Here is a 13,972-nt window from a genome sequence, read left to right on the forward strand (position 1 = left end):
CCATTGAAGTCAAGGTTGTTGAGATGCAAAGATACGACAAAGCAAATGGAGAGACCAGAACTGAAGTGTGCTGCTTATCACAACGAGAAGGACTTTAATTTTTAAAGAATCACTTCTGTGATTTCTTTTATGGGATTGGAAAATATTACATACTGCACCCAATGCTACTGCACTTCTGCACTTGAGGGGGCCGTGTAACCAAATGTTACAGATGTCCAATTATGTCCAATTCAGATTTCTGGAATTTATTCGAGTTGACAAGCGTACTTTTGGATGAATCAAATTGTAAATGGTCCTTTTTTTAAAAAAAAATCAACTTGAGAGAGAGTGGTCTACGGTATATAAAATTGATTCATTTCAGTTTTAATCCAAATTTTTGAGTATTAAGGGTATGCAATTAATAACTGCAAACATTTATAGATTTAATTATGCCAAGATAGTTAAAATGTGAATATTTTGATATAATCATAACCATGCAACTAAATATTGGCTCACTTGACAATACATTGACTTTTAGGACCATTTTGACCCAGGAGGCAATAATCACAGTGAAAGGAGTTATTTTAAGTAGCTATTTGGAAGGATTAATGGCCAGCACAATTTCTGCTAATGCTGGAAAGGTACGTGTACAGTTTCATTTAAAATGGATGTATTTTTGGTCCACACAATGCTAAAACCATTCTGAATGGGAATTGAACCTTTTGCAATCCAAATACTTCTAATCTTTAGGTTGGGAATAAATGAATAACCACAGTTGTCACTAATTAAAGTGAGTCTCAATTTGGCTGATTCACCTTCCTAAAAAGCAAATCAGATAAAAAAATCTACATCCATTCCTCATCCTCTTCCTCCCCCTCCCTCATTTTCACCCTCCATCTAAAATGTTATTGGGCACCTACTGTCTTGGGTTGTTTTGTGGATAGTAAAATAGTGGGATGCTGAGTTGAGCTCCTGCTCTCAATCAAATTGGAAAAGATAAATATGTGAAATATAATTGTAATAAGACAATTTGTAGCAGTTATAGCCAGCAGCACAAGCGATGACTTGGGACATGACCTCCCAGCGGCAGAAATGAATATGCAGTGGAATCGATGAGTGGTTGTGAATGTGGTGGCAAAAATGTCTTAGATTTTTGCTGATTTGTGATGTAGATACCAGTTACTTTTTTAAAAATCATTGTGAAGTCTTTACAGTTTGTTAAATGCATCATTTATTCTGCTGCTGACCCATACAGGAAAAGTTTGATCACTGACCTGACGAGTTAGTTGAATTTGGCTTTTTTAATTGTTCTCTGTCTATAAACATAGGAACAAGAGGAGACCAGTCAGATCCCTCAAGACTTATTTTTACAACATTTCAAGATTTTGATGCATTAACTTACATTTACCAACAACGAACTAGTACAGGTCTGAGCTGATGGCTGGTTTTGAGTCCATTGGATCTTTAATACTTGAGATTACAAACTGTTGTTTCCACTCAGCCTTGGGAGGAAATACTGTGCTCTAGTGATGCTCTCTGCTGGTAACCTTTGAATAACTATGGAATTACCTTGATTGTGACCACGATGAAGGAAGACCAACTCATCATATCAGACATGATGCAACCTACATGGGCCATCAACACCCACCCACAGTTATACAATCTCCTTAGAAGAGGCAGTAAACAGAAGAAAGAACCCTTAATCCATTTAAAAGGAAAAATAGCACTCTGGGGAAATTCCTCTCTGATCCCTCTAGATCAATCAAGAAAGCTCCAGAAGATTACTGTAACAAATGGCACTAATCGCAAGTAGCCATGCCCACTTTCCTAAACAAGATTTTCTCCATTCGCTGGAAGCTATCTGCTCCTTATTGGAACTCTGCAGTGATTCCACACTCATGAGACATACTCACAACCTAAGTACTTTCTAACCCTGTTTCCTTTATTTTGAGTTGATGCCCCTGGTTCTCCCCTCTCTGACTAGTTCAAGTAACCTGTCCATCTAAAATAGAGCCTATTCCTTCATTATTTCCAGGATCTCAATCATAAACCTTTTGAAGTCTATACTTTTTCCACTTAAAAAAATCGCTGTTTGTTAACCCTATCCAGATAACTGAGCTCTAAGATTAGGTGTCATTCTACTGGCTCTCCTTGAGACCTTTTCCAGACCTCAGTGTTCTCCATCTTGTGAGCGGACTACAATGGGCACAGTTCTAGATGTTGCTTACCAAGGTGTTGTACTTCACAATTTTATTGCATTTTTAGTTTTGTATTCAACAGTCCTAACTATTCAACCTAACACCCTGTTTGAATTTGCTATTTCCCAGGACACTGGTCATGGCTCCACTCCATGAACTACTACACCACACCCTGTTCCTTAGCCTTAAGCAAGTAACCCTGTATAATGCAAATATGCAAAGAATTATCCGACTTCAGATATGTTGGGCTGCATTTCTGCATGCTGAAGAACAATTGCAACACTTGAGCTCATGCTTTAAACAAGTCTAGATCAGCATGCAGTCTAGTTAACTTGACTGATGTCCTAAATCGTGCACAACTTTTTGTGTCATCTGCAATCAGAGATTTTACCTCCAGTGTCTTCATCAAAATCATTGAAGATGGCAAAGAGCAACAGTTCAAACAGGGATTCCCCTAGGCTTCCATCTGTACAGTTCTCAGAGCTGCTACAAAGTCTAACAATCCAAATACAGCAAATTTATAATCACATAGTCGTTTGGTAGTACAGAATTTGAGCATTGCTGGAAAAAAAAGACATGCTGTCGAAGGTTTTCGTCTTGTACTCATCAAGACAGTTCAAGAATATTAATAGTAAAGGGAACAACAATTTATACTGCATGAGAAGAGAGTGCTGATTGGTTGGTGAGTGAACCCTGGTAGAAGCATTGCCATGGAGAATGCACCAGGGAACTGTTAACTGCTAAGTTTTTGTTCAAATTCAAATGAGTCAGGTTGACTCTGGTCAAAGCTTTGCCATGGGGAATGAACTAGGGCATGGCTGTTCACCCAAGCTCTTGTTTAGTTGGAGAAGGCACAATGTGTGGACATGCTGCTTCTGTCTTCAAAGGACAGGGCCCTGTGTGTGAATATATGTAGCTTCTAGCATGCGTAAGTGAGCCACACTGTGAGCCCGACTGATAATCTTAGATTGGTTTTCAGTGTAATTCTTAGCACAGTCAGGATTATTTAGCAAGTGTTGTCTATCGCAGAACTGTACCTAATTTTGGACACTGTGTTCTGAGTTTTGCAAGCACGGACTGGTTGAGTACAGTCTGTACTTTGCAAACAGGCAAAGGGACGTGCTGTTTGATACAATCTGCCAGTTGTTGGGACATAGCTAATGCTAAAGTGAAGCACAGCCCCACGATCTAGCTTGGTCTGAGGTGTGCAAATTTCTTTCATTTTTCGGTTTGTGCCGCTATATTGCCTCAATAGATGACCCCACCATAAACAATACCTGCTTGAAACACACCTGCACTTAAGCAGAAGTGGGTTGGCAGCACAATTAATGATGCTGCCAAACATGTAGTAAATCTGTCTGACCATGAACTCTCTCAAAGTGAAGAGTTTGTTCTAGGGCATGGCTTCGATTTTGGTGTGCCTTCATCCCACATCAAATGGGAAGAGATATTTGCTGAGTTCGAACTCCTCTACTCCCAGCTATCCACCACAAACCAGCGTCCACTGAAGATGCTGAATCTTTGAAAGCACGCCTAGCTGATTTAGTGCCTCACGTTGCGAGATTCCGAACGACTTGGCTGATTTTCACATGCAACGTGAATTCTGGTAGTGTTGCAAGGCCTCAAGACCAACCCAGACATAGATATTTGTAAACCTAACAGAAGGACTGGAATAGTCACCCTTAAAAAGTGTAACTATATCAACAAAACGCATGTCATTCTTAGTAATGGGTCCAAATTTGTATGCATTGGACCTGCCGTTAAGCATGACCTGACAGACCTGCTTGAAAGCAAGTTACAAAAATGCTTGTTGAACTTATGTAAGAGTAACAAGCTGCCGGGGGTATATATGATACGATTTGCCCTCACAACTCACTGTGTCCTGCGTATATATGGGCTGCTCAAGGCACACAAAAGTGATGGCCCTTTACACCCTATCTTGCTTTTCTCAAGGACAATTAGGGATGGGCAATAAATGCTGGGCTAGCCAGCAATGTTCATTTCCCATAAAGGAATTTTTAAAAAATCTACTTTATAACTAGTTCTGCACAACATGAATTGGCCAAATGGTTAGGTAAGTTGCTACAACCAGTTCTCAACAAGTTTTCCACATACATAGGATTCCTGCACTTTTGCGAAGACCATACAGGACTTGCATATTGATAACAATGCCGTGTCCATGTGCTTGTTTGGCATTGCTAGCCTATTCATCAATGTACTGCGTCACTATATCATGACAAGCTAGATGCACCAGCATGTCTGAATCTATATTGATTGAACTTAAGAACTCAGCAACCCATGCAGTTGAATTCCGTCAAAACGACACATGTATGCCTAAATAGATGGTGTTGCCATGCGCTCGCAAACATCTTTGTTGGTTTCCACAAGAAACGCATCTTCGATGGAATGACAACTAACCTCCTACCCTTGCATATCTCTGTAGCTGATACATTTACTATATTTGAATCCATAGATGCATGTAAGAACTTCCTTCCCACCTTAATCGGCTTTATCCTGCCCTCAAATTCACCTTTGAAATGGACCAATCAAAGGATTTCCCTTTCCTCGACGTGCTAGTTGAGAAATCTGCTAATGGGTTCTCTACTACTGTCCACCGTCAGCCTACCTTCACTGGTCAATAAACATATTGGGATACCTACAGTACCATGTGCTATAAGATTGGCCTTATCTGCAGCTTTCTAAATAGAGCCTGAGCTATTTGCTCATCGTGCAAGCTTTATACTGAATTGGGGCGGATCAAAGCCATCCTGCAGGATAATGCTCGCTGTACATCATGCAAAGTCATGAATGGACCTAAGGCCACCACTTTTGGCCCTGAAGAGTGTCCAGTCTACTTCAGATTACCCTGAAAGGTTAAGGTGCCTCAAAAATTTGAGCAACAGGTAAAGCTAGCTGTTTCATGCTGTTACTATGCAGTAGCAACACAGACTGTATTCTCCGCTAACAGGATGCTGCTGTCAAGCCAAAAAAACATTCTGTCTATCACACAAATGAGCAATGTGGTATATGAATTCCAGTGCTGGTGTGATGCCAGGTATGTAGGCCATATGTCCCAATGACTGGCGAATTGTATCCAACAGCACATCCATTCAGCTGTCCGCAACTGGCAAAGTATGGATCGTACTGAACCAGCCCATGCTTGCAAAACTTAAAAACATAGTGGCCAACATTAGATGTGACTCTGCAATTGGACAACACTTGGTAAACAATCCTGATTGTGCTAAGAATTACACTGAAAATCACCAGTCTCGCAGTGTGGCTCACTTAGGTATGCTAGAAGCTACACACAGGGGCCTGTTCTTTGCAGACAGAAGGAGCATGTCTACACATTGTGCCTTTTTCAACCAAACAAAAGTTCGGGGGACAGCCATTGCCTGGTTCATTTCCCATGGCAATGCTTTGACCAATCAGAGTCGACCTGCGTGATTTGAATTTGAACAGAAGCTTGGCAGTTAACTCTTCCCCGCTGCATTCTCATGGCAACACCTCTACCAATCAGAGTCCACTTGCAAAGCAATCAGCACTGTGTTCTCATGCAGTATAAATTGTTGTTCCCTTTACTATTGGTATTCTTGTGAACTGTCTTGATGAGTGCAAGGTAAAAAGCTTTGACAGCATGTCTCTATTTTCAGCAATACTCAAATTTATAATACACCTTAAAATTTGACTTGAGAACCCAATCTTAACTATTGCCAACTTACCATTAAGCCTCTGTACAGCACTTTTTGAAGGTATTTAGAAATTTAAGTTTTGAAATATTAATGGGCTACTATCATCTATCAACTTTAACTTCTTCAAAAAAAAAACCAAAGTTGATGAGGTAAGACCCTCATTTCCAAAAACTGTGGTAGAATTCTCTAATAACAGCTGCATTTTCCAAATGATCACACAGACTGACTGTAACTGATGTCAAACTAACTGGGCTATAATTCCCACTTTCCAATTTGCTCCCTTTTTTTTAACCCTAGGAAGCATATGAGCTCCCTCTGATCCATGGGAACAATCCCAGAGCTCAACAAGTTTTTAAAGTAGCTAGTTCAATACAGTGCCCATCTTCATACTCCAGCAAGCCCTGCCACCTGCTAAATCAAGTCATGACTACTTTGTATTGACTTCCATTAATTAATTTTTAGCATTGCATCTACCTCTCAGTTTTATCAATTCAGCAGAAACCAGTAAAAGCAAATGCAAAACATTTATATAATGCCTTTCGCAACTTTAGGGCATCCCAAGGGCTTAAGCGCAAAAATCAAGGCTGACACTCCAGTGCAATACTGAGAGAGTGCTCGGTTGGATGTAAAAGATTCCATGGCATTATTTTGAAGAAGAACAGCGGAGTTATCCCCGATAACCTGGCCAATATTTAACCCTCATCACAAAAAAACAGATATCTGGCCATTACCACATTGCTGTTTGTGGGAGTTTGCTGAGCACAAATTAGCTGCCACGTTTCCTACATTACAATTGTGATTAAACTTCAAAAAGTACTTCATTGGCTGTAAAGCACTTTGGGGTGCCGATGGTCGTGAGAAGCACTTCATAAATCCAAGTCTATCTGTCCTTTCTTTCTTGCTTCCTTTCTTTCTTTCTTGCTTCCTTTCTTTCAATCAGTGAAATACATTTAAAATGGAGCCAACGCTGTAATGTAGGAAGCATGGCAACCAATTTGTGCAAAGCAAGACCCCACAAACAGCAATGTGATAATGTTAGGACCTACTGTTCTTAGGTATTGCTTGAGGATAAGTATTAGCTAGGGCAATGGGGAGAACTCCCTGCCTCTTCATCAAAATAGTGCCAGAATTTTTTATATCCACCCAAAAGGGAAGAGGGAGATTTGGTTTAAAGATGGCACCTCCAGTACAACACTCCCTCAATCCTGCACTGGAGTGTTAGTCTAAATCTTATAACTATTCAGCATGTCCACCATCTCTTGGACCTCTACCCTAATATGCCTGACCCTATGTAATACTTGATCACTCCGTGTCCTAACATAAGTGAGTGGCCAGGCATTTTCGCTCAGTTATTTTTGATCATTTGGGAAATCTGATTTTGTTACCTTCAATTGACATCTGATAGAGTGCTGAAGTATTTTGTTTCATTTCATAAAGTATCAAGAGACTTGAGCACCGAAATCTAAGCTGACACTCCAGTGCAGTATTGATTGAATGCTGCATTGTCAGAGGTGCTGTCTTTCACATGAGACATTAAACTGAAACCCTGTCTACCCCCCAGGTAGACCTAAAAGACCTGATAGCACTATTTTGAAAAGAGAAGAGAAGTTATCCCTGGTGTCCTGACCAATATTTATCCCTCGATCAACATCACAAAAACAGATTATTTGATCACCACCACATTGCTGTTTGTGGGAGCTTGCTGTGTGCAAATTGGCAGCCGTGTTTCCTAAATTGCAAAGGTATTACACTTCAAAAGCATTTGATTAGCTGTAAAGTGCTTTGGAATATGCTGAGGTCATGAAAGGTGCTTTACAAATGCGAGTCATTTTATATTTCTTTAGTCTTTGGGCATCACTATTAAGCCATTTTTGGTTGCATTTAACATGCAGCCTTCTTTTTATCTGAGGCACTTGCACATATTCCTTGACCATTTGTGTGGCTTCCATTTATCATCAGCACCGTAGTTTTCCTTACCTATTATCATGTCCCAATTAACCCTACCCCAAATCCTCCTCATCCTTAAAAACTTACCTTTCCTAACATCTGGCCATTACATTAAATTGGCTAATGAACTCAAATCTAATGATCACTGTTGTCCCAATGTTCTTCTACATGGGGGTCTGATACCATCTCAGGATCATCGCTAGATTATGGCAAATAATGGTATCATTCAAACCAACTCGCTTACTCTGATAAAAGACACTGACTCCCATAGGAAATAAGCAGAAAAATAACACTCAATGTGCAGAGCTTAAATCTCAAAAGTACCATTAGTTGAACAAATATACTTTACAGAGAGTTGTGTTAATGTGCATAAATATCATTTTTCTATTTGTGTGAATTTTCTATATGTTTTCTATATAACCTATATCAATGCACCAGAAACAGACAGAGCTACTTGATAATATTTTTATACAAAGCAATACAGGTGACAGGCCTAATTAATCTTGTTACAATTGAAAATTACTGAACACCTTACATGAATATTAAATGCACACAAAACAGAGATTCAGCACTTACAGGACTGTGTGAAGAATTTATTTGGTTCCTTTTGCCTCTTAAGTATTTTTCTCTGAGTGATCCTGAACAGATTTGTTTAATCATATGGTGAAAATACTTCAAACGTGTATCTGTTCTTCCATGTGTGATGTCCCTCTTCTGTGTTGCTCTAGGGGTGGGATGCTATTGAGTGGATAATTCAAAACTCTGCTGTTAGCTAACAGCTTTCACTTCTGCATATTGCACTCCCCCAGTGGTAACTATTTATTTATTAAAATACCTAACAATCTAATGGCATTTTATTACATGGAATGTGCTCCTGTTTGTGTAGCATGGGTTGCACGCCTAGTTTGTATGTTTACCCACTTTAGAACTTGGTGTGTTATTTTGTGTTGAAAATGTTGAATATTTTGAGTTTATTTCAGCTATATGCATTTTTTTCTAAGCATTGCATGTTTGGAAAATCTATTCATTATATAATTTGTCCCTTATAATATCTGTCCCTTATGGGTTATTAAAAAGCTAGTGCAGTTCATCTTGAGCTAACTTTGATAGGACAGTGAATCATGTCAGAGCCCTGAACTGCCCAATGGAGCTTACAAGCCACATTAGCAATTTCATTAGCACATTAACAAGAGATTTTTCTATTTAATAGCCATGTACAAAGCACTTTGCAAGTTATTATACTCTATGAAATACTGATACATATATAAAATTCAAGGTTTTTAAATTATAGTAACAGCTTTCAGCTCAGAAAGATCCAGGGTAAGTTACAATTTCTGTTAACTGAGGAGGGTGCATTGTGTGCTTTGGATCCAGAAGTTTTATCTTGAGACAGAAGAGGAGCCAAAATACTCTTTAAAACAACAATGTAAAAATCTGGCTGTCTATTACTATGGCAGCATCTGCCAGAACTATCTCACTTTGATCTGCAGTTAGACCAGTTTTGAGTCCAGCCACTAAATAGTAAGCAATGTGGACTTCATTCCCAAATCCTGTAACCAGCTAGCATTCTTTGCAGTAATTTTCCTCCTTGCCCACCCCGAGTGTTACATGTCGAATGACTGAGGAAACCTGGGGGCCATGCTATGTGTAGTGCTTACACACATGGGGCAGAAATTTACGCTGAGCGGGCAGGTGCACGCCCAACCCTGCTCAAGTATAAAATGGCACGCGATATTTCAGTCGGCGGGCACGTGCCGAAGTCGGCAGCGAGCTCGCTGACAATTAACAGGCCTATTAAGGCTATTAAAGTAATAATTGACATAAACTTTTCGCTGCAGGCAAAAAGGCCAAGCAGCCTTTGGATTTTTTAGGAAAGCTCATCCACGGGCAGGATGAGGTTTCCAACAGCAATTAAAAATTAAATTAAAATATCTAAATTTAATTCATAACATGTCCCTGCTTATGTGACAGAGTCAGATGAGGGGACATGTTTTTAACAGTGGTAAATTTTTTATTTTTGTGTTTTTGAACCTTCATCTCCCTGAGGCAGCTCTGTGCCTCAGGGAGCCTTCACTGCATGCACTTGTGCGCATGCACGAACTTCGCACTCGCCCTCCTCCTGCCCCCCCACCCGGCAGCACTGAGCGCTGCATCGCACGTTTCATGCTGGCTGCCCGTTAATTGGCCAGCCAGCATGAAATCGATGTTGGGGCCCAATCATGGGCAGCAGTCGGCTTCGAGACCGCTCCCGGGCCCACCCGACAAGGTAGAAATCCTGGCCATTATGTTCAAATCACCTCATGGAATGCGTGCACAGGAACCAAGAAAAGCTTTCCTCAAGTGACTCGTTTGAATAGTGGGAAGCAGTAACAGATCGATATGTTTTTGCTCGATTTGGGATTGTGGTGTATTGATGGAAGAAATTCTCTTAGATTAAATAGAGTGAATCTGTGATAAAGTAGATTGAGCCAGCTAGATGGTCTGAATAGCCTTTACTTTTTAACCATTCACAAGGTGACCCTATTACAAGGCTTTTGGAAACTATAAAATATACTTATCTGTGCATGCTGTGGAAAGCAATGCATGTCCAGATAAATGTAGACTTATTTTTAGAATAAAGATTTCTGTTGATTGGCAACATTTTATGATGATGCACTTGAATTGGATACATAAGCATTAGCATTTACCCTTGAGATTCTCGTTTATGTGTGGTATGTTTTCATTAGTGTATTTGCCTATGAACCTGTGAATGCATGATGGAAGTTTTATTTGCCTGTTATTTTGTTATATAATCTGTCCAGTACCTATTTTTTAATTGCAGCCCTTGATTCCCTAACAATACTGTTATCTTCTCTCCAATTTTCAGTGTCCCTGCTACACTAGGCTGAGGAAAGCTTATTTTTATCAATTAAATCAGGAGCTGAGTATTGAAAAGAATATTTTGAATGTAACTGTTTGTCTCCTGGATTTCAGCTTTAACCTTGCATTAGCCATAATTAAGCAATAATTTGCTTAAATATTTGCTCGGATGTCTTGTATTTTAACTGCTTTGTTTACCGGATTTCAATTGCAGCTTTCTAATACTCTCGTGGCCTCGGATATGTTAGTGCTGCAAAGCTGGGCCTTTCTGTTGTGTGGAATATAAATTGGTGAATTATATCAAACAAAATGTATGTGCCACTATATAAGTAATCCTTTGATAGGATAGTTCTCAAAAATTAAATTCTAATTCAAATTAAATTCTTATTTATGATATCCTTTCTCATATCTGTGCTTTAATAGATGCTAGATATTATACGAATGTGTGAAATAATGGACATTTATAGCAGTTTTATAGGCAATTATATAACGAACTTATCTAAATTATGTCTCGAGTAGCAAATTAAGTGGCCTCTACTGGGTGACTGCAAAATGTAAGAGGATGCAAAATTTCTTGTCTTAAGGTGCTGAGTATTTAGATTTAATGCTTAATATATTCTACACATCGTTTGAAAAGTGTAAGATTTGAACATTTTTGAAAGGTTTTGATAAACCTTTACTTGCTAGTTCGTTTGGTCCTATTTTGTGTTTGATCCCTTCTAATATGTTTGCTTTCAGGGCTGCAAAACAATAGTGTGGGTGTTAGACGAAATAAATATGGAGAATGAAGAATTGGCAATGTCTGTCCAAGAAAATATGAAGTCTGCAATGGCCGCCGCAGCTGCCAAAGATTTATGGTTAGCTTATTGCTGTGCCACCCTTTGACATCTGTTCAGAAGATTCACTTAGTAACTTGCGTTCTGTGTCATTTTAAGGTGCAACTCATGCCTTTTTTCAGAGAGAAGAATATAAGCTACAAAGTTGACCTTGAATGTATCAAACAAATTTTCAAACCTTTTCAGTTTCTTAAAATAAAACAACCAGCAGGCAAGCCTGTGAATATGGGGTGCCACATTTAGGATTCTTTATAAAAAAATTATGTTTTTGTAACATCTTTCACTAGTCAAACTTCAGATGTATATAGATAAATCAGCTTGGTACATTTGAAAAAGACTTATTCTCACAATGGAGTTGGAGATGATGGACAAACATATACACTTGAATTATGCACTGTCTTGTATTTGATGCAATGCATTGGACTAATACTTGAATGTGGAGTTATTATAGCATTACTGCCTTAGGCTTTGGATCAATAAAATGAAGTGTACGTATTTTGGAATTACGTTTACATGGTCTTGCAAACTTACATCACCAATTTTATAACTTTTTTTAAAATCAGTGTTTAGGTTGGAATTTAGGTATGTAATTTTTGTGGAAGATCTATCCAGATGTGATGTGATATGGGGTGAGTAGGGGTGCAGGCTGGAGATCCTGAAGCACGTTATTAATACCTCACTCCTAAACTTGGTTTCAAACTCATTTCTGATTAAGTCATCTGAAGTACATTGACTGAATTGGAACTATCAATGTGAACTCTATCAATGTCACTATGACCAATGATTCTCAAATTGACCTATGTTGAAGTGGTTGTGAAAGTGTAAAGCTTCTCTGTGACAGTTATGTTTCAGTCATATTTAGGTAATTTCCTTTCTGTCAAAACAGGTCAGTTGCCATGCTTCCATTGTATTGGGGTTGAAGGATTATTGTGCAAATCTACTTTTATAAACTTCCCCAGCACTCAGTGCTTGTCATTTGAACTAATTTTACATATTACAAGAAAGCCATCTTTTTTATACACAACTAGTCACGTACACATTGCATTACTCAAATTCTATTCTTGTCAGTATATAATCACACAAGCAGATGTCTCCAGTCCCAGGTACCTATCTTTACTCACCCAAGCAGGGCCTCTTTATCTCGTTCTAGTCTGGCTCTAGGCCTGGCAACTGTTTGTCTTTACCTTATCTATTTATCCTCATTCCCCCCTTCTGTCTCCTGACCAGTTAATTCCTTATGATCCCCGAGGTCATTCTGGAGAGTTCTGCTGCTATCGGCCCTGTGGCATACAAGGTTCGTCTGGAGAATTGTGCTAACCTTTGGTTTTACTAAAAACATAGAAATCCCTGCTTAACTCTTACAGCAGAATGATATCTAATGGAAAACATTTTGGGTTTTGCAAGCGTGAGCTGGTCGAGTATGGTCTGTACCCTATAACAAACTGAAGGAACGTGCTGTTTGATTTGATCAGCTAATTATTGGGACATACAACCCACATACCTGGCATCACACCAACAGTGAAATTCATACACAATGTTGCTCAATTGGGGGTGGGAAGTTCTCGGCAGAGTGGTTGGGTAAGGACTCTACAGGGGGTAGTTGCTGGGTTGGGCCTCAAGGGTGGTGTCGGGTAGGAGTGTCGGGCCTCCGGGGTGGGTGGTTTGGGGTAGGTGGGGGAGTGAGTTTGGTGTCAGGCTGTATTTTCTCAGCCCCGTGGAGATGGGGTTGGAGGCTAGGAGGAGAGGTGGGTGGGGGCAGTAATGGGGGGGTGCTCAATTGTGTGGTAGGCAGAATGTCTTTTTGGACTTTTGACAGCATTCCGTTCATGGAAAATACTATTTGTTTAGCCACTGCATAGTAGCAATCCAAAATGGCCTGCTTAACCTGTTGTTAAAATTTTTGAGATACTTTGATTTCTAGGGTAATTTGAAGAAGACCGGGTACTTTTCAGGTCCAAAAATGGCGGCCTTTGACCCTCATGCAAGTTTACAGAATATACAATGAATAAGATATTTTAGTTTTAGCCAGTCTAAGGCAGACTCTCCCTGCATTTGCTTGAATAAAACAATCATTAACCAGTATCTGAGTCTCTTGTGGTCAAACCTTAAAAGGCACCACAACACTGCGATTGAGCGGCACTTACTGAACAATCCTGAATATGCTAATAGCTACCTAAATACCAATTTAAGATTGAGTCAAGCTGGTAATGTGGCCCATTTACACTTGGTAGAAGCAACATACATTCATACATATGGAGCCCGGTCTCTGAAAACAAAAGTAATATGTTCAAGCCTTGCGCCTTTTTTGAATTACCCAGGAGTTTGGGAGTCAAAAGTTCCCATCGCCTTCTCCATGGCAATGCCTTGGCCAATCAGTGTCAATTTGTCAACCACTTGACACCCTTTTCTCCTGCAGTATAAATTGTTGTGATCATTTGGAATTTGGCATTCTTACATTTGT

The 13,972-nt window shown here is 39.5% G+C and overlaps 1 protein-coding gene across 3 annotated transcripts in view; it reads left to right on the plus strand.

The window, feature by feature from the left end:
• Positions 1–12,421, plus strand: part of LOC144679995 (PRELI domain containing protein 3A) — a 42,585-nt gene extending 30,164 nt beyond the window's left edge. For 2 of the 3 annotated variants that reach the window (XM_078541056.1, XM_078541055.1), the window contains 2 exons: positions 518–620; positions 11,414–12,421. In XM_078541056.1, the coding sequence (XP_078397182.1) occupies positions 518–620; positions 11,414–11,560 (250 nt within the window). In that variant the 3' untranslated portion in view covers positions 11,561–12,421. Of the gene's footprint in view, positions 1–517; positions 621–8,544; positions 8,628–11,413 lie in introns of all 3 variants that reach the window. The other variant, XM_078541057.1, reaches the window with a different exon arrangement.
• Positions 12,422–13,972: the final 1,551 nt, after the last annotated feature.

Source organism: Cetorhinus maximus, chromosome 4 (genome assembly GCF_964194155.1).
Source record: "Cetorhinus maximus chromosome 4, sCetMax3.hap1.1, whole genome shotgun sequence".
Taxonomy (NCBI): Eukaryota; Metazoa; Chordata; class Chondrichthyes; order Lamniformes; family Cetorhinidae; genus Cetorhinus; species Cetorhinus maximus.